The sequence below is a fragment of the Trichoderma camerunense genome (genome assembly GCF_050948025.1).
Source record: "Trichoderma camerunense strain CBS 138272 chromosome Unknown V8C40scaffold_3, whole genome shotgun sequence".
In the NCBI taxonomy this organism is placed as follows: domain Eukaryota; kingdom Fungi; phylum Ascomycota; class Sordariomycetes; order Hypocreales; family Hypocreaceae; genus Trichoderma; species Trichoderma camerunense.
Genome location: NW_028145367.1, coordinates 80,454 through 103,784, shown reverse-complemented (window position 1 = coordinate 103,784; position 23,331 = coordinate 80,454). Strand labels below are relative to the sequence as shown.

Below are 23,331 nucleotides of genomic sequence, written 5' to 3'. Positions count from 1 at the left end.
ATTCCCCAAAGGGCCAGCTTCAGATTCTTCTACATCACTTAAGACCAGTCGCACGTTGAATAGTTCATTTCCCAAATGATGGGCTTCATATAAATTTGGTATTTGTTCGTTATGTATAAACCGCATATTGCGTCACGTCATAATCGACAGTTTCACATTTCCAACTGCCCGGAGCTCCAAGAGCATCCTATCAAAACCCTCGGGGGCCAATCAAAGTGTTCATAGCTTTGGCCTCCAATTTCCCAAATTCCCAAAACAAATCAAAACATGACATTCAAAAACTACGGGTATCCGGATTTAAACCTCCTCAGTAGCTCGCTTCTCCGCGGTGGAATCCCGCGCCTTGGTATCAAACTCCTCGTCGTGCACAGCCTTGGGCTTGTCGTCCCAGCCAGCCACCTCGGCGGCGTCCTGGTCGTAGGCCACATCGAAGCTCTTGCGAAGCTGCTCGGGACCCAAGAAGGTCAGGATGAGGACGTAGGCGTAGACGCAGCCCATGAAGATGCAAATGACCTTGCCGTAGTCGTAGCGCTTGGTGCCAGAGGCGGTGGGTGGCAGGGGGAAGCGCTCGCCAATGGTTGCCTCGATGGTGGAAGAGGCCGAAGACACCAGGTTACCGAGCTGGTAAGCGGTACCGACGACGAAGGTTCTGAAAGCACCGGGAGACAGCTCCATCAAGTGAATGGGAATGACTCCCCAAGCGCCCTGCACGCAGAACTGCTGGAAGAAAGCAGCGGCCATGATGGACGTGTCGTGCACAAAGGTGTAGGGGTAGAGCAGAGCACCGCCGACAATGCAGCAGATGATGATGCTGAAGCGACGGCCGACAGACTGGCTCACGAAACCAACAATGGTACCGCCAGTCATGGCGCCCAGGTTAGCAACGACTTGGGTCACGGTGACCTTGTCGGCACTGAATCCCAGCTGGTTCGTCAGCATGGTAGGGTACAGATCCTGGCTGCCGTGGCTCATGAAGTTGAAGCCGGCCATGAGCAGAACAAGGTAGGTCAACAGGATCCAGTGGCGCTTGACGGCGACCTTGCCCTCCTTGATGAAGACCTTGCCAACAGATTCGTCATTGCTTCTGTTCTGGCCGGCCTCGATACGCATGCGCTCACGTTCAAGGTATGTCTGAGTCTCGGGCATCATCAGACGGAAGGCGATGAAAAGGACGGGCGGGCAGGCGCCAAACCAGAACAGAGGGCGCCATCCGTGGGAGGTGGTGTTGACGAGACCCCGAGCGAAGGCAGCGGCGAGGAGATAACCAAAGGCATACTGTTCGAATCAAGCTGGTCAGTAAATTGGGTCCTTTTTGGTGTTTCGTATTTCAAAACAGGGCGATATCGGAGCTGACTTACACCTTGCTGGAGCATACCGCTAATAATACCACGAGCCTCTTGCGGGCAATCTTCTAGAGCGGTGGCGGCAGCGTTTCCGTACAAACCACCCATGGCAACGCCAAACAGGGCGCGACAGGCGAGGAATTGCTTGTATGTGTTGCAGAAACCAGTTCCCTACAAATGGCAGCCATGGTTAGCGGTTTTTTCTTAATCGCATCAATTTATTCTCCGAGCGTGTTTGTGAGCCCACGATGAATTGAGCAGCAAAATCAATAGCTCCGGCAGTTACAGTGCGTGCAGTGCCGCTGGCTACTGGCGGGGATTTTGGGGCCTGTGGCCAAGGCGGGTGGCACCGCCGGCTCAATCTTGGCAAATCGCCAAGTCACAGATTGCGGAAATAACACAATTCGAATGGAAGGGCTTCTTACCAGTTCCAGTGCGATAAACAGCAGGTTGTTGACAATAAAAGGCCACTTGCGACCGTAGCGATCGGCGGCAACACCAAAGAGGATGGCGCCGACGGATCGGAACATGAGCACGAGCGTAATGCCCCAGGTGATCTCTGTAGTTTGCTTGTCGAACTGCTTGGCGAGGTCCGCAACGGTCAGGGACACGGTGAAGAAGTCAAAGGCGTCCCACGTCCAGGCCCAAAAGGCAATGGCGAAAAAGGCCCATTGCTGGCGGTTGAGCATGCGCAGAAGCTTCCACGGGTTGGGCAGGTTGAGCATGGGCGGCTTGAGCGACGAGAACCGCGTGGCCAGGTAGGTGCCAGCCGACATATTGTCGTAGTTCTCGGGAACCCAGTATTCCTCATTATTCCCTACCATGATGGCGGTGTTTTGAGACGACGATGCTATGAGACAAGGCCAAATGGAAAGAGTAGAGGAGAGGAAGAAGGAAAGGGGGGCCGTGGAGAGGAATGGACTCCAAAACCTGGAGGAGGGGGAGGAGGAGATATATAGAAAATGCGGAGCAAGGGAAGGGAGGGCGAGGGGCGATGGCTAAACGCAGAGCAAGTTGGGGAACCCCAGAATGATCATGTATAAAAGCGGGAATTCTCCAGGGTTGAGGCTTACATGGTGCCTGTGCTTGCTAGCCCTTCTCCACGTTTCCTGGAGCCGGCCCACGAGCCGGTCTGGAACGGCGAATTCGCAACAATACCAGCGTCCGTACATGCCAGTGCGTGATGCTGGCACTGGCTTCGGAGACGAAGACGGAGCCAAGATGGGGCTAAAAGTTCAAGCCTAATTATTCTCTAGCCTTGCCTCCACAGACGTCGCTGCAACACAAGCTTATTCTCTGTTGCTCCTGGGGTCGGGGCTGAGACCCAACGTCATGATCTAGTGGGAGCACCAGCAGGCGGGCTATTGTACAGCAGGATCTGCCAGCCGTAGCCCGGTTATCTGCTCCCGCAAAGTGAATGGGAATACGAATGTAACGACCAGGGTCGGGGTCAAGAGACAGAAGAAAAAAAAATCAAAGCGTGATCCACCCGGCTTGGAACCACCATGACAGCGTCTGCCGGCCAGTCACACACCATGAGATGGAGCCCGTCAAAACCCGTCACAAGTGACTTACATGGATGTCGCAAACCAACGGAGCAACATGCCCCAAATGAAGGTTTGCCGTGCGAACGCTTCTTCCAACTTGACTTCGTAGTCGGTTAATACATGCGCATGATCCTTGCTAAGACATCGTTTTGACAGTCGGGAGCGGCCAAATTCTGTGTCCTCAGTCTATTTAGCGGGCACCCATCAGATGACGGCGAAGAAGGCTCCGATTATGGAAAGGCACGGCGGCCATGCCGAAGAAGGATCATGTACGATGTACGATGCTTGCCATTGCAATGTCTTACGAGCAACAGCTCTGTGGATGCTCGAGTGCTGTTGCTTGATGACTCGTACCAGAGGTCATTGCGAGTTGGAGATGGAGCTAATCATCTCAGCTCGACACAACGCCAATAACAACCGGATTAACGCCTCCATGGCTTGCCGGAAATGTGATTCCAGACGCCTAACCGAGAGATTCAGCCATGATGCAAGCCACGATCAGATCCATTCTCCGCCATTGAAATCGTACGAGGACCGTGATTCGGGAATCCCAAAGCAATAAAGCCCTTTTCTGACTCGTTTGAACAACGTACCGGTTCATCTGAAGCTGCTCGCGAGCTGACCACAGCTACTGACTGTGCTCGTACAAACACAAAAAGAAGCTTCTCCAGGTTCAGTTGCAATCATCTAACAACCGATCTACATGCATCGACACAACTTACTTCTCGCTTCATGATGATGTACTTGGCGCCATCGAGGCCGCATCCGGCTTTCGATTCCCCAGGTGCCCTTTCCCTTTCGAGTGCGCTTCTCCGCCATCATGAAGTCGCGAATAGTTTGTCTTTGGACCAGGATCTGCAGCGCTAGATGCCAAGCCTAGTCCCGTCTTGGCAGCAAATGGCAGCCTTCTCGGCACAGGATTGCCGGTCGACGGGCTTGGCATGCCCTCTCCAGGTGGTACAGGCCAATCAGGAGTTCGGACCTGCTTCCCCGCCCGCATGGGAGTCAACCTTATGTAGGTAGATGCAAAAGGCAAAGTAAGCAATCCAGCTGAATAGAATACGCATTGTGTGATGGGTAATTGTTGTTATTCCTATGAGAAATTGTATGTGTTAACAAGTATAAGGGTGAGTAAAAGAGAAGTGGTGGCAGTATTCGGCGGGAAGTGTCTCGCATTTTCCTTCTACGGCACGGGCAAGGTACAGTAGGCCAGAGCAGGGCAACTCTTTCCGACCACTTTGCCTCACCATCAGGCACCAGCATTACCATTTTTTTATTATCTATCTATTTACTGTTTTCCATTATTTTTGCAAGCCACGAGTCAATCTAGCGGTATTACATAAAGCACACCAAGCAGTTTGGTGTCGTTCCATTGGCTGGCAAACTCGGTAGATTCGGCTAATACTTTTGATTGCCGGCGCCGGACCGCATTCTCGCTTGAAAGGATCAAATGGAAAAAAAAACCTACGAGCCTCGTCCGCAACCAGAGCAGGAAAAAGCCACCAACTAGACAAGAAGAAGGCTTGGAGAAGCAGAAAAGAAGACGCTAGTTGTTTTTACTGGGCTTGCTCGTGCGAGTTGACTCCGAGAGCCACATTCCATGCAGGCTCTTCCGGAAGAAGTCCGAACATTCAATCCCAAATAGATAGTCTTGCGTTTTTGACTCAGTTCACAGATCCTAGACCCTGTATATTTGCCGCCGCTCTCTGGATGCTGGATAGCTTCCTTGGTTGCTTGGCAAAGAGGCAAACGGTAGCGTTTTCGGAGCTTAGGCGGGCGAATACGCACGAGATGAGTTCCAGCGGGAATCTGACAATGACCCAGAGAAAAAAGCACAGACGAAATACACGTGACTGTCTTTTCTTTTTCTTTTCCTTGACAATAGGGATCCAACCCATCAGCAACAATAGGATCTTGGTCCCTCTGCCCCATACGACAAAATAGCCCCAACGCCAAACAATCTAAAAATCCGGGCGTTAGAGTTGGGGAACTGGATGCCTTTTCCCACGCGAACGGCACGAGGCCTAGATCCCCAAGATCCAACCAGACAACGGTATTTTCCGTCTCGTTACAAAAATCTAAGCACTAAGCGCCCAGAATGCAACCCACAGGGAGCATTTCAGGATAGACTTAAAACAGAATCGAATGCTACGGTCCGGTTTTTTACCACGCGAGAAATTCCCTCTAGTGTAAGCCAGAAATAGTAATCCTTTCTTTTTCAGCTCGCGGAAGCCCTGTTGCAAAGGTTGCAGTAACACGACGTCACACCAAACAATCTCTTTTGACTCCTGCCTCCATTCCGCGGCCTTTGGAAAAGAAAGGAAAAAGATCATCCACCAAAAGTAAAAAAACCCCTGCAACCAACAAGCGAGCGAACTCGCCCCCGGATTCACCCACCATGCAAAAAACGCCCTCTCCTCCGCATCCGCAAATCTCATCACTTTCTTTTCATTTAAACTACGGAGTATCATCCTAAGAGAATCTTGGATCCGGTTTTTTATCGTCCCCATGTAACACTACATCTCCGTAGCACGCGTCAATCAATCAAAATCCCAATTTTACCCCAACTTCTCCACGAAAAAAACCCTTACATATCCTCGTAACATATTGTATGTCACCGGAGAAACCACCTATCCATATAAATAATCGCCGCTGAACACTAGAACAGGCCAAAACTCCACTAAACTCATGCTCGGTGCCTTTCCGTGCCCGCTCCTCCAACTGCCGCCCCAATAATGAAACCATTGAATTGATTCTCCCCCGGGCTTCCCCACGTCTCATCCCATTCTTTTCTCTCTTCCCCACATCTTGACCCCAAAAATCTCTTCTCGTCACGGCCCTTTCTCCAACGCCCTCTCGAAACTCTCGTCTCGAGAATGCGGAGAAAAGGGGTACTCGGAATGATACGGGTAGAAGGCCGCGTCAATCATTCTGTAGTATCAAAGCAATTAATCATTCTCGCAAGTCATCACCTTCAATGTGCGGAGAACCTCAATTTGATTCCTGACGAAGCTTATCAAGCAGCTTCCTCTCCCACTTTATTCCCGCTTCCCGGACCGCTTCCGTATCCTCACCTATCCGCCACTCCGAGTCATGCTCAAGACAGATTCAAAGCTTCACAGGTCCAAAAACAAAGTCTTAGTTTCCGAATTGCATAATCTTAATTCAGTCCAGCTTGAACCAAAACTATCAAAAACTACTCAAAGTCGAACCATTCCCTATCACTATTTGCCTCAACGCCTCTCCTACCGCCCTCCTCCCGGGGTATCGGAAAACCAAAATCCAAATAATAAAAAAAGGAGACTTGCCCGGTTAATAGTCCTACACGTACAAACCCCCATATTAATTCAATCCATAACGATTCCAGTCTCCGTGTCGTGTCATTATATGCGTCTTGACGATGCCGTAATTTTGTATAGCCGTTCTTTGTCTTGCAGATCCCGTCTTGTACGCTCTTGAAAAAAGAAAAGAGAGAGAGGAGAAAGAGAAGAGAAGAGGGAGAAGTAGCCAAGCTAGCCCGCCCTCTCTACATTGCGCGCCCAGCGAGGGTCATTAGCATCATGGCTCCATCTGTAGCTGCCATCTGCCATGCCTCGCTTGCCTCGCCTGCTGTCTCGAGTCAGACTCCGCCACCCATGAAGGCGGCAAGATCGTCGAGGTCGAGCAGCTGGCGCTCAAAAGCCTCGCACAGCTCTGGGGCAGTCATGTCTTGACTCGTAGTCTGGCCGTCGTGGACAGATACCATGCCGTTCTGAACCATCTCGGGACTTTGTCGCTTAACCTCATGCACCTGCATATTCGCTTGCGGTGCACCGGCTGGTGGCGGAGATACGGCATCCGGGGTGGAGACGTGGTTAGACCCTCCGTTGATGGTTGTGACCCCGGGCCGCCGCGGAAGGGAGATGGGCGGCTCGCTGCTTTCCCCTCGGGCAGAGCCGGATACCGAGCGTGGTTCACTGGGGTGCTGGCCAGGCGCGACACCAGAGTTCTGCTGGTCATACTCCATGGCATCCGGGTTGGTATCAGCATTTGACGACATCTCGTCCTTGATGGCAGCCGAAGGCATGTGAGGGTGAGGCTGGTGGCCAGTAGGACCGCCCATCATGGCCGCGGCATCGTTGTGCAGGACGCGCTGCATAACGGTCAGGTGCCTAAGCCAACTAGTCATGAGAGGCCAATTCTCGTTGCCATCGTGCATAAAGCGCAGTCCGTCCTTGACAATGTGCGCCGCCGTCTCGACGGCATTAGGAGGTGTCAACCCCTTGAGCGAGAGGTAGGCAATGGTCGCACCGGCGGTGAATGCGGAGAAGAGCATGAAAATGGGGAAGCAGGTAACATGATCTTTCTCAGCGCCAGACTCGACGGCTGCCAGGAGAGACAGAGTGCCGTGGCAGGAGGTAAAGAGGCGATCGACGATGTCGTGGCACCGGGGGCTCATCCGGTATGATTCTATGTTGAACGAGGGAGATGTCACATCCTCCAAGAGCCGTCGACGGTGGACGAAGATGGTGGCGCAGTGGATCAGGCAGTGCAGCATGGCAAAAGTATAGCCAGATCCCATCGTCATATGAAGGTTGATTTGGCCAGGCTTATCGACAAACTGCATAGGGAGGGTGGCTCGGAGCCTCTCGATTTTGATGACGAGGTCTGTGCAATCATCCTCGCGGAAGCTAGACACGGCGAGCATGCCAACAACATCGCGCCAGATGGTGGCAGCCAAGACGATGTATCCGTACTCGCCAATCTCACCGGTTGGCACATGGCCTGGTGAGGCGTGGGTGTTGTGCTGGGCGAGCTGCTGCGGAAGCGTCTTCACATATACGGTATTACCAAATGCGAAGTTGATGTCCGAGCAGGGCAAGGCTACGTCGGTAGTGTCCTGAAGAGCCAGGGCCGGGTAGCGGCCAGGCGTACATGTGAGAAGGCAGTCGAGGATGTAAGTCAGCCACAAGGTGCGGCGAAAGGACTCGTCACGCAGGAACTGGTCGGCATTGTCAGATGCGTGATGGCTGTTAAGAATCCGGTACATCTGCAACAGCCGCGTGGCCTGGCCGAGATAGACATAGGCACGGACGGCATTCCGGCTGCCCCATTCGTGAATGATGACGAGGCAGAGAGCCTGGATATCAGCAAGATTAGGCTGGTCCAGGTTGGCATTGATTAGGGAAACTGTCTTTCCAGCAAAGGTGTCGGCAGCCGCCGTGGGGGTGCCACCATAGCGACGGATGAGGTTTGGAGAGCTCCTGAAGATGTATTAGCTCATGTTGCATTATTTCAGAAACAAAAAGAAATAGGCAGATCAATGGCCAAAGCCAATGCGCGTTCCTAGATGCCAAGCCACTGCGGACAAGGCTTGTGTTGTAGCCTAACATGCGGCGCCTGATCGGACCAATTGATCCACAGAAACCGGCGCGGCTGAAACATGTGTCGTCGCTGCAGGACGGCAGCGCATGCCATGGAGAAGAAGAAAAAGAAAGAAAAGAAAAGTGGCTTACCGGGCTGCGGCTGTCAAAAGACCATAGACGAGGCTTGATTCCAGCGTGCCGTTCTTGAGCTGCTGGACAAACGTCGGCTTGTGAAAGGCCACGCAGGCCGGGAATGTCTTTGAGACGACACGCTCGCACTCGGCGATGAGCTCTGGTGTAAGCCTGAGGCAGCGTTAGCAAACGTTCCGCTCGGGTTCCGGCGGCATCATCGGCTAGCCAAACTAGACTTGGAGGGGGAATTGAGAATTTGACAGCTCGCGCATAGGGCGGCGGTAAAGAAAAAATCGGGCCGTTCTGCCATCCGAACGGAAATGGGCGAGTGGGGACAAGAAACAAGCAGCATAGCTCAAAGTGAGCACGAGGCTAGAAGGGCGGCCGGGCCACTCGGGGGGGAAATAGTCGGGGGGGCAGAGGCTGTACCGAGGGCCAAGGGCTAGGGCCAGGGGACGAGACGGGATTGACACCGTCCCAACAGAGGCCAAGGCAACGACGACGTCGATGCAAGGCGAGGGAATGAAAAAGAGAAGAAAAGGAAGAGATAAATTCTTCTTTTGATTCTTTTTTTCTTCTGCATCGGGCGGCGATAAAAGGCAAAAGAGGGGGCGCGCAAGGAAACAAAGCACTCACTTTTCGGAGGTGGTCTGAACGTGTCTGGCTCCGCCTGAGCCCACAACGGGCTGCCTGGCGTCAGAGGCACCGGGCCCGGAGGCCGGCAAAGCGTCGCGAGAAGGGCGATGGGCAGCGGTATGGCGAGCTGGGCTTTGGCCGTGGTGATGGGCCATGCTCTCCGAGGGCAGATAGCACTCATGCATGCCTTTTGCGCAGTTTTTGCAAGGCGCGCGGCCGTTTTCGTAGACACATTTGGTCTTGCCCTTGCGGCAGCGCACACAAGCGCCGCCGGCTCTAAGGGCAGTGGAGCGCACCACGCCGGAGGACATTGTGGGCGAAGATTCGGGTCAGAAGAGAGGGGATTGATGAGGGAAAAACTGCGCGATGCGATGCGAGGCGCGTGGCCGTCCCAGAGACGACTCGGTCGGCACCGGGCTTTTGCTGCGTCGCGATGGTGACGGGCAAGATTGCAGAGGGCCGGAGATGGCGACACCGCAGGTCCGGGACGAGGACGGTGCACGCGCTGACGACTGGCTCTTCTCGGCAGAGATTGCGCAAGTAAAGAGGCAAATCAGAAAGATGGAGGCCGTGGTAGAGGGATAGCAGGTGGGATCGCAGGTCTGCACAGCGCAGGTGAGCAAAGGGATAGAAGGAGAAGGGGAAGAAAAATCTGGCGATGGGTGAGGAGGGAAGAGATGGAACAAGGAGACGGGCGCGAGGGTCTTTGGGGGATGAAAGGCGGGGGGCGTGTCGAGAGAGTGTGTGTCCCAGCGGACAGCGGGCAGCGGCCACAGCTTCAGAAGCCCCACGGGCGGATCGGCTTCAGGCCTTGTCCTGCCGGCCCCACCCACAGGGTTCTGGACAGCCGTTTTTTTTTTTTCAGAGTCCAGCGTCCAGCGAGAGTGTTCCAGCGAGTGTCCAGCGGTACCTACAGCGCTGACGGGATTCGCATCTCGTCAACCTGGACTTGATCCCGTTTGTTCCAGGTTGTCTAAACTCTCTTCCGTCATATCAACACGGTCAGTAAAGCAATATAACATGAGCGCTCTACTATGCAAATTTTCTCGCCGCCACCCATAAGCAGAAGCACCAAAATGCAATCTCCTCCAGCAGAAAGAGGCATTGGCTTTCGCAGGCTCTCGGAATGTGGCCTCCCGTCCTCTTTTACCACCCAGTGTTGGCCCAAGTCACAGACGCCTGCGCTCTTTTCCTGGGGTGTGCGAAAGTGTCGCGCTCTTCCGGCCGGACTAGTGCCACTGCCCTTGGTACAGTATCCCACAATGACGCAGCCAGGGCCAGATCGGAGTTTTGCCGCCTGCCGTGCTTCTGCCCGATACAGCCACAGTACTCGGGGTCTGCGCCAGCGATTGTCTGCGCTGTTGGTACTCGCCTTGTACTGATCCATCCAAATCCAGGCACGATTCTGCTCTCGCGAGTCAAACATCAGTGTCTCTGTCCCTGCTCTGGCAACAAACGACGACATGGCAGCAGCATCAGAATCAGGATCAGAGTCAGAATCAGAGGGCCCGCAGGTTCCCGACAACGTGTACTGTATGCACCTCAGCTAAGTAGGTGCATTAACCCGCCCAAAAGGCAATTCAAACTCCAGTCAGAAATTCTCATCGCGCGTGGGCTGCCCAGGCTGCGGCGTCCGCGCCTCCAAATGTACTGAACGAGTGAGAGCTGGTGCTGCGGCCTTCGCCCCTTTCCCCCCCATTTCTCATCTGCCCCCGACCTTGATTCTCATTTCACCAGCAAGCGCCGATTGCCTCCTCCCAAAAGCCGGGCTCGCCCACTTTGATCTGGGGGACCAATGACGACGATGCTTGCTGAGATGCGGCCAATCAGCCAATCCTTTCCGCCGTGCCCCAGCAAATGGGCTGACTGACGCGGCGCGTGGTGCACCTGGAAACGCTCTCCGTGAGCCGCGCCGAAACCGAAAAAGCTCCATCGTCCGATTCCTCCCAGGCTCTGGTCGAGGGAGGGAAAAAAAAGACGCTGCGGCTGGCTGCTGACATTGCAACACCCGATCTGGTGATTTTGCGACTTTACACGTCCGATCATGTACGCACACGACGCCGGTACGACAGCGACAAGTCCATGTACGTGTCCAGGCCTCCATAGCAAGTACTCCGTGCACAGCGGCTCTCCGACGGCGGCACAGCTTCGGCGGGCACGCACGTCCAAGGCGCATCTCGAGTTTCCATTGGAGGGATCGAGGGTGTGGCCACGAGAATCAAGGGAACAACCAAGGCAAGGCAAAAAAGAGGCCTTGGTGGGGCCGGCGCTGTCTCTCTAAAGTCTCTAGAGCCTCATTCTGTCGTACAGACCTGCACGAGTATGGGTATTCATTCGTACCTACGCGCCGGCTATCAACAATGGAAGCCACCTTTCCACTAACAACGTATTCGTATGCAAGCATCTGAGCCTGGCGCCGTGAGAAATGGGACTGGAAATGGGAATCCAGACTTTCACACTTTCACAAGCAACAGCGCCAATCCGAGGGCCAGCCCACTTTCTGTGCGGAGGTCGATGTACTCTCGGAGCACGGTCTGCGCCGGCTAGTACGGAATATGCAGGTGGGTGGCTGTAGCGCCGTCCCGGTTTCACAGAGCAGCCAGATTCGCTCTCCGGCACCGACGCCAGCAGTGGTCGCCTCTTTTTCTGCTTCTCTGCTCTTCTGCCTTGGAGGCTGTACATGTGAAAAGCAAAATTATGCCCTGGTGATCAAAACTCTCTGTTGCCATATCTGCCAGTGGCTGTAGGCCTGTGTCCCGGAGCATCACGGCGATATAAAAAGCGAAAGCGAAAGAGAAAGAGAAAGGGGGGAAAGGAAAGGAGGCGGCCAGTGAGAAGACGCGCGCGCGAGCAGAGTCGCAGTCGGTGGGGTGGGACCCAAATTATCCACGGAACAGTTTGATCATGTCCGCAGCCGGACGGATGCTGCCAGCGAGGACAACGAGGACGCGCCTTGCCTTGGCCCTTGCTTCTCGTCGCCAGCACAGTAGCTGGTACCACCTGTCTCGTCGCAGTGTCTTCGCCTTGTCGTCGCCTTACAGGCACAACAACAAAACAATGCGTCATGCCCAGCCAAAAAGCGCAACGGCGCAAAGGCGCAAAGGCACACGCGAGGCTCCGTGAAAGTGGAGGGAGATGCGAGACACATGGGGAGGAGAGTCCCAAAGCCTCCATCATCTAGGCGTCAGCCGCTGATCTCGACTGCAGCACCCACGCATCACAGCCGGTTGGCCATGCCTCTGGGCTCTGGCTAACAGCGTCGGCCTCACCATGGGTGCTATCTCCGGGGTATGAGCCATCCAAATGGAACGTGTTCCGGCTCTTCTGGGGTGGCCAAGGCAAACAAGTGGTGCAAGTAAATCCGAAAAATGCTACCTCGCGACGCACTCGGTGGGCCCTCCGTGTGCTCCGATATTTGGCCAATTTCTGGTCCACCTTGGGTCCCGCCTTTGATCAACGCAATCGCGGCTGTCAGTCACGGCGGCTCGAGTCGAACCCCCCGAATCGTGGACAAGGCGCCGTTCCTGTGTTGGATTTTTCATGCGAGTGCATCCAATCCTTGAGCTCCATGTCGGAGTGGTTTTCCATGCCGAAGATGGATGTGTACTCCTACTGGGCAATAGATGGCTTAGCAGTACCAGGCACTCTCACTGCCTGTCTTCCTCACCGATAGAACAGCCATGGATCTCATTCGGTTTCGCGTGGCCCCCCAAAGAGCTTCTACTGGAGAGTACCTCGCGATTGGTGCGAGTTATTAATAATTACCTTATCTCGTGTTGTTATGCTTTCTCCCGCAACCACTTGCAGCCCTAGCCGGATCGGAGCGAGCATCGCTTTGTATACCTGTCTGTGCGGCGACGCTTCCGTTCATCCCCCGCTGCAGTTTGTGGCTAGCATGATGCAAGTTTCGACAATTTTAATTTCACCCTTTGATTCAGAGGTCCTAGCTTTCGAGTCCAGTCGATCCTCGCACCACGTCCCTTTGCGTCAGATCATTCTCGCCGAGCTGGGCAAGCAAGGATCATACCACGCGGGTGACTAAGACGCCGTTGACATGTGTTTCCAGACGAGGGTCGTCTGATTAGAAAGAGATGGCTTTTCGTCCTGCCTTGTTATTGCTACGCCATCTAATATTCGCAAGCTTACTGCGGTACGGAGTACACAATGAACGGACGAACGAGCCTGATGCGAGGGATAAGAAAGAAAAAAACAAAGCACTGCGGCAAAGACAAGACATGGCAGCGCGATTCGGGCCGTGACGTGTCGAGGGCCGCTCTCAACGGCTGGCAGATCTGAGATCCAACTGCTCGCAAGCGCGTCTCCCAAGCTCCGCATCTTCCGGTCCCAGCCGGTGTGTGCTACGTGCATGAGATAATCAAACCCCTTTTTTCCCCTTCTTTTCCTCTTTCCTTTGGGTCCTAGTGCAAGTAAGCATTATACCAAGATGAGCATGCCACCACTCCGCACTACGTCCTGAACTGTCCAAAGGTGTTCCTACCCCGTGCCGACGGCAAACCAACAGCAAAGCAGAAAAGGGAACCAGTGGTTGGATGAGCCATTTTAACCGCAGTACCGCAACGGATGACTCGTGGGCGTCTACCCCGGACCACGAGCTGCTCCGCTTCCCACGATATTTTCTTTGTCCTTGTTTGATTTCCCGCCCTGCTGCAACACGGAGGACACCGTAGGCAGCAGTTAGAAATTGAATTCCGTTCTCTGCCTGTTGCTCGCGGTACTCGACTCGGAACAGCCGATGGCTCTCATTCAACGGCTAGCGGCATCTGCTGTCCGGGGTGGAGCAAGTCCTCGTGCTACGGGGAGCAAGGGATTTGCACTAACAAGATTGAAGAGGAGCAGCAGGCACATTCGTATGTACGAGTCCATTGCAAAAATGGGGCACCGCCGCGAAACGTTACCCGGGACCCAGACCCGGCTTATTCTCGGCACAGGATGGAGACGAGATTGTGGCGGCCGGCTCCGGGAAATGGGAAATCACGTGACGGTCCTTTTTGTGTCTCTGGTACGGCGTTGGAGGCTTCACTTGGGGAAAAAAGGATCACGACGGGATTGCCGTTTTGGTAGACGAGGCCGAGACATGTCCGAGTTTGGGAGGACATTTTGTCTCGTCTTTGCGGGAGGGAGAGTCAGCGTCTGGAGTGCGTGCTAAAAGGAAGTGGTAAGTGCGGAGTATCACATTGTTGTGCTACTTTTAGACGGAGCACGCCTTGGCGCTTCGCGAGCGGCAAAGATGAATCCGCCTCCGAACGGCCACTACAAGCCTCGGCTATCTCAGTTCTAGCCGTGGTCGGCCTTTGGATGAACAGGTGGGCGCTTCGGTATTAGTATTCTACAGTACAGTAACGGCAGTTTCCTTTGTCAAAGGAGTCCCTGGCCTTTACCCCTCGCTTTAAGCTTAAACACTCGGAAATTAATCCGAGACCGGCCCGGGTTCTAGGCACTTTGTTTTTGCTGTGCTTGCATCTGCGGCGTTGCACAAGGTGAATCTGGAAGGAGCAGCCATTCTTTGTGCGTAGGAGTGAATAATATGTTCTTTGTGGAATTTGTGTTAGACATTTGAGTGGTTTTCGGTAAATGTGTTGTTTGGGAATACTACGTGAAAGCCGGGGGTGTGTAGATGTAAGACTTCAATGAGATTTCTCGTTTTGTCTATAACGGCCTCTACATACATGATTTGAGCAGTACAATGATCAGATAATGCTACTAAAGTATGTCATTTATTACATCTGACGTTTCAGTTTTACTTCTGCTCTCCACTATCCGCCTGTCAAATATGTAGCTATTGATCTGCATATGCACTCTGCATGGCGCAGATCATCTCAGATGAACAATCTCAGATAAACCCTCACTTATACCAACTTATACCAGAACCACAAAACCCCAGCCAACATGAAGCCTGTTACATGAACAAAACTCACTACTAGCCACGCTGTCACAACCCGTCAAACTTGGTAAGCTGTTTCTCCGCTAGGCATAGACACAGCATACTCCAGCGTAAGCTTGACCGTCTTGCCCGCGTTCAAGCTCACGTCCCAAGTCACCTGGCCATCCTTCTTGAGCTTCGCCGAAGCCTTGCCCCAGTTCTCGTCCTTGTTCGCCTTGCCAGGTTCACCAACAGCAACCCCATTTGCGTTATCAATCGCCAAACCTCTCGGGTACGCGAGTTCCACACGTAGCCTCTCGTCCTCGGAAACAGGCACCTGGTCCAACACAAGCAAGTTGACAGCCCTACCCCCCACGGCGCGCGTGTTATTCAACTCAATAGTGCGAATGTACACAGCGCTGTCCTCCTTGGTGAAGAGTCCCACAGAGGCGCGGCGCACGTCGGGCTTCGGGTAGGTGACCTTGATGGCAGGATCGACTCCCAAGCTGAGGCTGAAGGACTCGCCGGAGCTGCACCGCGGCAAGGAAGTCTTGCCCATGAAGGTGCCGTCGAGGGTGAGGCTGGCGCTGCCCTTGAGCAGGGCCATCTTGCTGCTGTTCTTGAGCTTGGCCTTGAGGTAGGCCATGGGCTTGTACTTTGCGACGACGGTGTGGCTGAAGACGACGTTGGAGAAGGGGATGCGAGCGACGCGCTGCTTGGAGCCGTTGAATTTGGGCACGAGCGTCTTAAAGCCCGGAAGGTCGTAGGTGGTTGTCAGACCGGTCTCTTCTACTTGGGAGGCTTCGTAGTTGTCGAAGTTGAAGGGTTCCTCGCCTTGGTCGTTGAGGAAAGAGTCAAAGTCGAAGTCGTTGAGGACGTTGTTTGACTGCAACGCCGCGTACCCCTGTGCTTGCTGCTGCATCGATTGTTGTTGCTGTGCCTGCATCTGCTGTTGCGCGTATGGGTTCACGGCTCCCGGGGCGGCAGAAGAGCCAAACAATCCTCCTCCAGAGGCCGCCGATGCTATGTGTGCTATTGGTGCCGGCGGAGGCGGAGGCAGAGAGGGAGCACCGCCAAAGAGAGATCCTCGCGGCGCTGCTGACCTCAGGGCCTCGGGCTGTGCCGCGGACGACGTTTTCGATTTCTTCACCATCATCATCCGATTGCGGTTTTGTTGATGGAGCATCATCGGAGCATGCATGTGGCCGCGGTTGTTGTTGCTCGAATGTGACGTCTCCTCGTTGCTGCGAGTGATGTCGGGTTGGTTTCCCAGGAACTGCGACGACTTGGCGAGCTTGATGCGCCAGGGGACGAGCGTTGGGATTGTGTCGTAGAGGCTGGAGAATGTCGCCTGCGACGTCGAGAGGGTGACTTTGCAGCTCCTCCAGGACTCGCTGGTCTGGTTGGTGAGCATGGCGTCAAAGTAGAGCGTGGCCGAGGCGTTTGTCGTCGACAGCTGGAGGTCGTAGGCCGGCGTCCAGTACGCCGCCGAGGTGACGTACGAAAATGCCAGGTCGACCTCGACGGGACTAGCATCCTCGTCGACTTCGGCTTCAGCCACTGAGACCTTGACGGTGTCGACATCGCTGGACGTGGAGCCCCGACGGGAAGTCATGGGCGTAAATGCTGCAACTTCGAGTGTGATGCGCACGCTGTATACTTCCAGGGGCCAGAATTGTTGCTGCTCGTCGCGCAGACGCTGCCTCTCTCTCTTGGCCTCGCCCTTGAGCCGGTCCTTGAGAGCTTTTTTCTTTTCTCTCTCCTTCTTCGCTTGGGCCTTGGCCTTGTTCTCTTTGGCGTTCTTTTTGTCTTCCTCTCGCTGCAGCTTGTTGTACTTCTTTTCGGCCTTTTCCACCTCCTTGTTGAGCGACTTCTGAAGGTTATTACTGTCTGTCAGGTCCTGAAAGGCCTTTTTGCGCTCCTCTCTGTACTGCTCGAGGGTGGTCTGGATAGAGTCACCATTCTTGTTATTGTTGTTAATGCCAATGGCCTCCAAGAGATCTAATCGTCTCTGTGCGTTGGCTGCGTTGTCGCGGGCGGCGGCCAACGCATCTCGAGACTTTTGCAGTAAACCTTCAGCAGACTTTAGTTCATGACTTTCTGCCTTTGCCTCATCTTCAGAGAATTCTTCCTCATCTGAATCAGATTCAGACTCGGAGTCAGACTCTGGGTACACCTCGTGGAAGAGCTGGCGGTTAGTTACTGACTCTACCTCCAGGTTGGTAATGGTGGCGCTGCCATTGGTCTCGACTTTGATTGAATCTGAGTCGACGGTTTGGCTGAGCCCAACAATGGTTACTTCGTTTGTGCCTCGCTGAAGTAAATTGTTAGTTGATTGAAGCTAAGGATTGGTTGCTTGAACTAGCAGGGTAGCTTACCTTGAGCTGAACGCCTTTAATCTCTCGATATACTTGTGCCCGAGAAGGAAAGAGGGTTACCGAGGGTGTGTTGAGATCGCTGGCCAGATATTCAATCTTGTGGACTGATTCCAGTTCACTGATGGCAGCTGAGGCACCCATTGTGTAATGTTCTTCACTCAGACGTATAAATGACACAATAACTTGGTTGAACTGAGCTACAAATTGAACGACTATACTGGATGCCTTGTAATAAGAAGGAGATGATGATTGATCAAAGGTTTGGTGAAAGTGAAAGAGGGATGCCTGAGTCTTTTTATAAGCCGGATGAATCCTATGTACCTGCCAAGAAACCGTACGACTTAAACATTGAATGTAAGGCGTTTTCTTTGTCTACTTGGACCAAACAAGTTGGCTTCAACTCCGCTAACTTCCTAGATCAGTAGGCTGCAGCGCAGGCAGACGCGGGGCAGAAGCGTGTAATTGCATATCAGAGTCACACTGGCCTCATTGCTCTTTGTTTCGCCGCCGCCTGATTCGCTCGAGATTGCATATGCCGCGTCGTCTGTGAATTCTAACTAACAAACATGACGCGATACTGGCATCTGGCCGTTTCAAGGTTGCCAATTATTGGCTCCCTCCTGGTCGCGGGGGAACTCTGGATGCGTCATGGCCGTGACTTTTAAAGTGGCTACCTGAGACTAAGGCAGCTCGAGGGATAGTCTTAATTTGTTGGCTGCCAATGGGAAGACGGCTACGGTTCCGCTTTGGTCTGGCCCGGCAACTAACTGAGCTGAAGTGGCTGAGCTCGAGTTGAAGATACGTGAGATGAATATTAGTCTACACGGTTGATGAAACTGCCGGAGATGGGCTTTTGTTGTAGCTACGTGGCTTAAGGTGATGTTGGAGTCAGGCTACACGTATATCAGCCTATAATTGAAGCCAGCTACTGGGAAATGGCGTTTAGGCTACCAGAATTATTACAACGTAGGCACGAAATCGTTCTTGATTTATACAGAACAAGCTAGTGTATGTAGATATGCATATTGCAAGGATGAGAGAATCTTCATGTTGAACTCAATGCTATACACTTCTCAGCAAAAATTTGATACCCGGGTAAAAACGAGGAGAACATCCTGAGCATCAAAGTAAGATGGAAAATTTAGAAGCTACTCGTGGGATTGTGGCGGATTTGTATTGGGTTGCTCCGGCACTGCATTTGGAGAATCCTTGCGCATACAACGATACGTCTTTGCCTATGGAGAAAGAGAAGATGAAGACAGCGAAGGCAGTGGATAGTATTGAAAACTTTCTGAAAAAAAAATTGACAAAGGGGTTTAGGGGTAACAGAGGAGGCTTTTAATAAGCTGCACAGACTGTGGAAGAACCTTGGCAAGGAGATGTGGGATTCATTTACACCAACTTGTCGGTGAGGCCTTGTGCTCAGTCAGGGTCATAACGAGGCTATGGACTGTGTAGAGTGGATATCGTGATACGGATAATCCACTAAATTGCAATGATATGGTGAGCAGTGGAAGAGATTCTGTTATTGAATATTAAGAATGTCGTGAGGATGAGAATTGCATCAAGCAGCATTTGCCTCCAATCAATTCCTCCTCGTGCTGCTGCGCTACTGTGCAATCCCCAGCAAGGCCATGCATCGATGGAGCTCTGCATGCACAATTCAGGGCCCCCACCTGGTGTCAATCCTCCCGGTTATACGCATAAATTCATCGACGCCCCGACATATTGCATACTGGCGGTACGGGATGATGCCAAACCCCCACTTTTAACCGTCCTCAGCTTCGTAGGGGTCATGGCCGTGTACGATTAATAAAATGCAATAGTGCTATCATAGCCATAGCCTTACCAGCCACCTCCAATTTGGCGCTCACCAGGTCTATTCCAAGGAAGCCCTTCGCTCATCTCCAAAGCCGTGACTTGACTCTTGACGTCTTTTTTCCTCCCTCTGCTCTGCTCTGCTTTGCGTGACCAACCATAGACTGCCAGCCATGGACTCCCGCTCGCCCTTGAAGACGCTCGACCCCGAGCCCATTGATTCGCCCGTGTCCAGTAGAGCTTTCGGCATCACATCCTCAGGACCTCTGCCTATGCGACCGGCCATGGACCAGCAGCCCGACCACCCGAACGACATGGACCTGCCCAGGGCGACACCGGTTACACGCGCCGCCGAGTTCAAGGCCAGCGACTTCCCGCCAAAGCCCAACGAGTATCCCAAGGCCAACGACTACCCCAAGGACAACGGCTACCCCAAGCCTCACGAGTTCCCCCCGAGGCCGTATGAGTACCCGGTCAGGCCGATGCAACAGCTCCAGTCCCCATACAAGCCCACGACGCCCCAGCTCGAGCTGGCCGACGTCAAGTCCAACTGCCAGCGCAATCTCAGTCACCTCATCTACCTCCAGAACCAGCGGCGCGCATTTGGTTACTCAACGCAGGCCGTGGATCTGGAGTGGCAGATCCGAAGCCAGACCGGCCTCTTGATCGGCGAACTGCGGACGCTTCAGGACGAGGTCCGCAGACTGGTCAAGAACGCCAAGAATCACCGATGGCGACGATGGTTGTTTGGAGGGTTCATGTAAGATCCGCGCCCCTCTCCCTGCTTTTGCGAACTTCATGCTAAGTTGAAGTCCTCCAGCGCCTCGTTCATTCCTCTTGTGCGCAAGCTGTTCCGCCGGGGCACAGATGTAGAATCGCGAGCTTCTTCTAACAACACCGAGTATGCATTCCGCAAGTCAAAGGGCCTCCTCCAGCGAATCAAAGACTCGGTTCTCGGCCATCATCGCCTTGCCAGCATCGCATTCTTTGTCTTTTCCGTCATGTATGTGTTCCAGAACGAGGTGACTTTGCGCGTGGCCAAGACGATGCAGAAGCGCCTCAAGAAACTCTCCCAGCGACTCGAGTACGGCAACCAGGAAATCGACGAAAAGGACCTCAAGCTTCTGGACGGATGGAGGTGGAGAGTGATTCTGTGGTGAAACGAGCTTGCAGGGAGCTTGCATAGAGTTTGGCCGTTTTTCTACTAATGGGGGCTTTGGAATGGTGAATTGGCTGCGAGAATGATGATGACGATACATATCCTACTAAAGGTGCATGATTGTAACGAAGCTTGTGCACAAATCGCAACCCAGCGTTGGGTTGCTCTTTGAACTCTTTGATATATTTCCTTAGTTCTACATACCACGTCGATAGCCTGAGCATTATTTTAATTTCATCATAATTTCTTTTTAAAGGCTGTCCTTGTACCGCGGATGAAGAATCGCGTCCGATTGAGCTTGGACTTGTACGCCGACAGAAGCCATGGAAGATGCTCTGGGCCGCCCTCAGCACGCCAAAGCTGGGACGGGATCCCATAGGCCACTGGCCAAGGAGTCGAAAGATGCATACTTTCGCAATTTGTACACAAAAGCACCCGATTTCAAGGCGATAGCTCTTCTAGATCCAGACTTTGCTGCCGTGTCCGTCTTCTCCCCCTTTCATATTCTGGATGGTCAAGCTAATGTGAGAAACAGCATCAAGGGACGCGACCTAAACTTCAACGACCCCAAAGCTGTGATGCAGCTGACCAAGACCTTACTCAAGGTAGACTTTGATCTCAATATTGAGCTGCCAGATGATCGGCTGTGTCCTCCAGTGAGTTGGGTCATGTTTTTACTTTCCGTTGCAGACGAGTCTAGACCCTAACATATGAGGCTAGGTCGCGAATAGACACAATTACATACTGTGGCTGAAGGATCTGCTAGACACGACATCATATGATGAGCCTGGCAGGAAAGTCGTTGGACTGGATATCGGCACCGGGGCAAGCTGCATATACCCGTTGCTTGGATGTGCCCAACGCGCGTGGTCATTTATCGCAACTGGTGCGTTCTCCTGCTGTTGTTTGCATAGTCCGAGCGAGATTGGCTGCAGAAGATACTAACAAATCGGTTTATAAAAAGATATCGATGAGAAGAGCTTAGAATGGGCAAAGAAGAATGTCAAGCTCAACGACTTTGACAGCCGGATTCAGCTTATTGGCCGCCAACCCGACGATGCCCTCATTCCGCTGGATCATCTCAAAAAGGATTCCATCGACTTCACCATGACGAACCCACCCTTTTACGAATCCGAGGAAGCAATGGTAAAGAGCGCACAAGAGAAATCACGGCCGCCATTTACAGCTTGCACTGGCGCGAAAGTAGAGATGGTGACGCAAGGCGGCGAGGTCGGCTTTATCAACCGTATCTTCGAAGAATCTCTTGTTTTGCGCGAACGCGTCCAGTGGTACACCGCCATGGTGGGATTCCTATCAAGTCTCACGCACATTGTGGATAAGCTACGGGAACACAAGATAGACAACTACGCCATCACCGAGTTTCAGCAGGGCAACAAGACGAGGCGTTGGGCGATTGCATGGAGTTTTCAGTCTTTACGACCTACGCAGAGCGTTGCGAGAGGAACCAAGGCCGCTTTGTCGAGAGGTATCTTACCAGCCATTACGGAGGTTGTTGCATACAAGATGCCACTAAAAGGGAGCGTGGGAGGCTTTGCTGAGAATCTAAGCGGCGCCATCGCAGCGCTGGATCTCATATCCTGGAACTGGGATAGGGAGAAGCTCGAAGGGATTGGAAGGGCCGTGGACAAGGTATGGGGACGGCCATACCGGCGACGGAAGAAGCGAGAGATGGAGATGGAGGCGAATGGTGAAGAGAAAGCAGTCAAACCCATGGCTGAGGAGCAGATTTGCATGTTTGGCTTCAACGTTGCCGTGAGAGTCGGGAGAATGGATATCTCTGTTGAAGCGCGGTGGTTGGAAGGGCATGATGAAAAGGCCTTGGAGAGCTTTCAAGGATTCTTGAAGTCGGCGTCGGAGAAGGCCGTGGAGGATGCGAAGAAAACGGCTTAGGAGATGACTGATGCTTTATCCTCTCAGAGGAGCTCTATTCTGCTAAGTTTATAAATACTGTCTTATCTAATAACATCGGTTCTAATTGACAATTCTCTTATGAAATATTCACCACATCGCTCAAACTCTCACGGTAAATGCTTATCATAACCCGCCTTGATCAGCCTCTGCCCAGCCTCCCATACATCGTCCGGAATCTCCTGCTCAATCTGAAACCCGCGCGCCGGATACTCCCTAATGCGAATCAAATCTCCCACCATAATACTCGTAACAAGATCCCTCGGATTATTCACATCAGGGTACTCATCAAAGCTCAGCGGCGGCGAAGACACAGCAAACAGCGTCCCCTCCTCAGGCCACTGCTTCCGAAAGGTCGCATACGTCCTCCTCTCCATGTACGGCTTCTGCACCAACACAAGGCTCTTGAATTCAAACCCCTTCTCTTTCAACAAAGCGTGCGTGAAGCGGACGTTTTCGCCCGTGTTACGCGCCTTGGGCTCGACGATTATGCGGTCATCCGGGACGCCCATTTCGCGGGCGATGGCGGCGAAGACGACGGCCTCGGGCTCCGTGAAGAGGCCCTTTGTGAGAGCACCAGAATCGCCGGAGAAGATGAGGTAGGGGGCGAAGCCGTCGAGGTAGAGCTGGGCTGCGTGGGCGGCGATGCGGGTGTCGAGGCTGCAGAGGCAGAAGATTGCGTCTGCGAGGAGGAGGGGCATGTTCATGCGGTGGTAGTTGTAGACGAGGGTGGCGTCTTTGTGGGTTTGATCGCTATCAGCAGTCATTGTGAATGAAGATTGATTGGTTTGTTTTTTGTGTGAGGGTGAGGATTGGTGAGGATGAGTGAGTGAGCGTTAAGTGTAAGTGAGGACTTGTGAGAGACTTATATGTGAGATGAGAGGCGGGAAGTGAAGCTTCAGCCGCTATACGAGAGTGGGGGGCTGTGTTAGCACGCCCTTTGATGGGTGAAGCAGTTGACGGAGTATCCTAAAAGGGAACTATGTTCGAGATGTATCAAGGCGGTCGAGCTGTTATTGTAATGGCTTCATTTTTCTGTGTACGAAGCTGCTGGCCAATGTCTGGAGGCGAAGAGATGCTTGTGACGGAGGATTGGTTGGTGGGGGGAGCTTCGTACACATGTGATGATTCCCAGCTGTGAGCTTCATCTGGCAGCCAAGCGA

The 23,331-nt window shown here is 53.2% G+C and overlaps 7 protein-coding genes across 7 annotated transcripts; 3 read left to right on the top strand and 4 right to left on the bottom strand.

Moving 5' to 3' along the window:
* Positions 1–80: 80 nt before the first annotated feature.
* Positions 81–2,460, bottom strand: V8C40DRAFT_234640 (major facilitator superfamily domain-containing protein). Its single transcript, XM_083213678.1, has 3 exons — positions 1,769–2,460; positions 1,359–1,514; positions 81–1,275 (listed from the first exon to the last, which is right to left on the bottom strand). The coding sequence occupies exons 1-3, from the start codon at positions 2,165–2,167 to the stop codon at positions 298–300; spliced, it is 1,533 nt and encodes a 510-aa protein (XP_083076675.1). The 5' UTR covers positions 2,168–2,460; the 3' UTR covers positions 81–297.
* A 3,969-nt stretch (positions 2,461–6,429) lies between these two features.
* V8C40DRAFT_134615 (Zn(II)2Cys6 transcription factor) lies at positions 6,430–9,435 on the bottom strand. The gene is made up of 3 exons (XM_083211103.1): positions 9,004–9,435; positions 8,386–8,538; positions 6,430–8,133 (listed from the first exon to the last, which is right to left on the bottom strand). Exons 1-3 carry the CDS (start codon positions 9,312–9,314, stop codon positions 6,510–6,512), a joined length of 2,088 nt encoding a protein of 695 aa, XP_083076674.1. The 5' UTR covers positions 9,315–9,435; the 3' UTR covers positions 6,430–6,509.
* Positions 9,436–13,114: 3,679 nt separating this feature from the next.
* V8C40DRAFT_234629 (uncharacterized protein) lies at positions 13,115–14,798 on the top strand. The gene has a single exon (XM_083213677.1). The coding sequence runs from the start codon at positions 13,757–13,759 to the stop codon at positions 14,168–14,170; it is 414 nt and encodes a 137-aa protein (XP_083076673.1). The 5' UTR covers positions 13,115–13,756; the 3' UTR covers positions 14,171–14,798.
* On the bottom strand, positions 14,637–17,879 carry V8C40DRAFT_234627 (DUF4139 domain-containing protein). The gene is made up of 2 exons (XM_083213676.1): positions 17,263–17,879; positions 14,637–17,198 (listed from the first exon to the last, which is right to left on the bottom strand). Exons 1-2 carry the CDS (start codon positions 17,401–17,403, stop codon positions 14,964–14,966), a joined length of 2,376 nt encoding a protein of 791 aa, XP_083076672.1. The 5' UTR covers positions 17,404–17,879; the 3' UTR covers positions 14,637–14,963.
* Positions 17,880–19,087: 1,208 nt separating this feature from the next.
* V8C40DRAFT_234625 (uncharacterized protein) lies at positions 19,088–20,395 on the top strand. The gene is made up of 2 exons (XM_083213675.1): positions 19,088–19,840; positions 19,901–20,395. The coding sequence occupies exons 1-2, from the start codon at positions 19,254–19,256 to the stop codon at positions 20,238–20,240; spliced, it is 927 nt and encodes a 308-aa protein (XP_083076671.1). The 5' UTR covers positions 19,088–19,253; the 3' UTR covers positions 20,241–20,395.
* On the top strand, positions 20,335–22,269 carry V8C40DRAFT_134546 (uncharacterized protein). The gene is made up of 4 exons (XM_083211102.1): positions 20,335–20,720; positions 20,775–20,895; positions 20,960–21,125; positions 21,204–22,269. Exons 1-4 carry the CDS (start codon positions 20,563–20,565, stop codon positions 22,148–22,150), a joined length of 1,392 nt encoding a protein of 463 aa, XP_083076670.1. The 5' UTR covers positions 20,335–20,562; the 3' UTR covers positions 22,151–22,269.
* On the bottom strand, positions 22,163–23,067 carry V8C40DRAFT_234623 (uncharacterized protein). The gene has a single exon (XM_083213674.1). It carries the CDS (start codon positions 22,933–22,935, stop codon positions 22,279–22,281), a length of 657 nt encoding a protein of 218 aa, XP_083076669.1. The 5' UTR covers positions 22,936–23,067; the 3' UTR covers positions 22,163–22,278.
* Between the last annotated feature and the right edge of the window lie 264 nt (positions 23,068–23,331).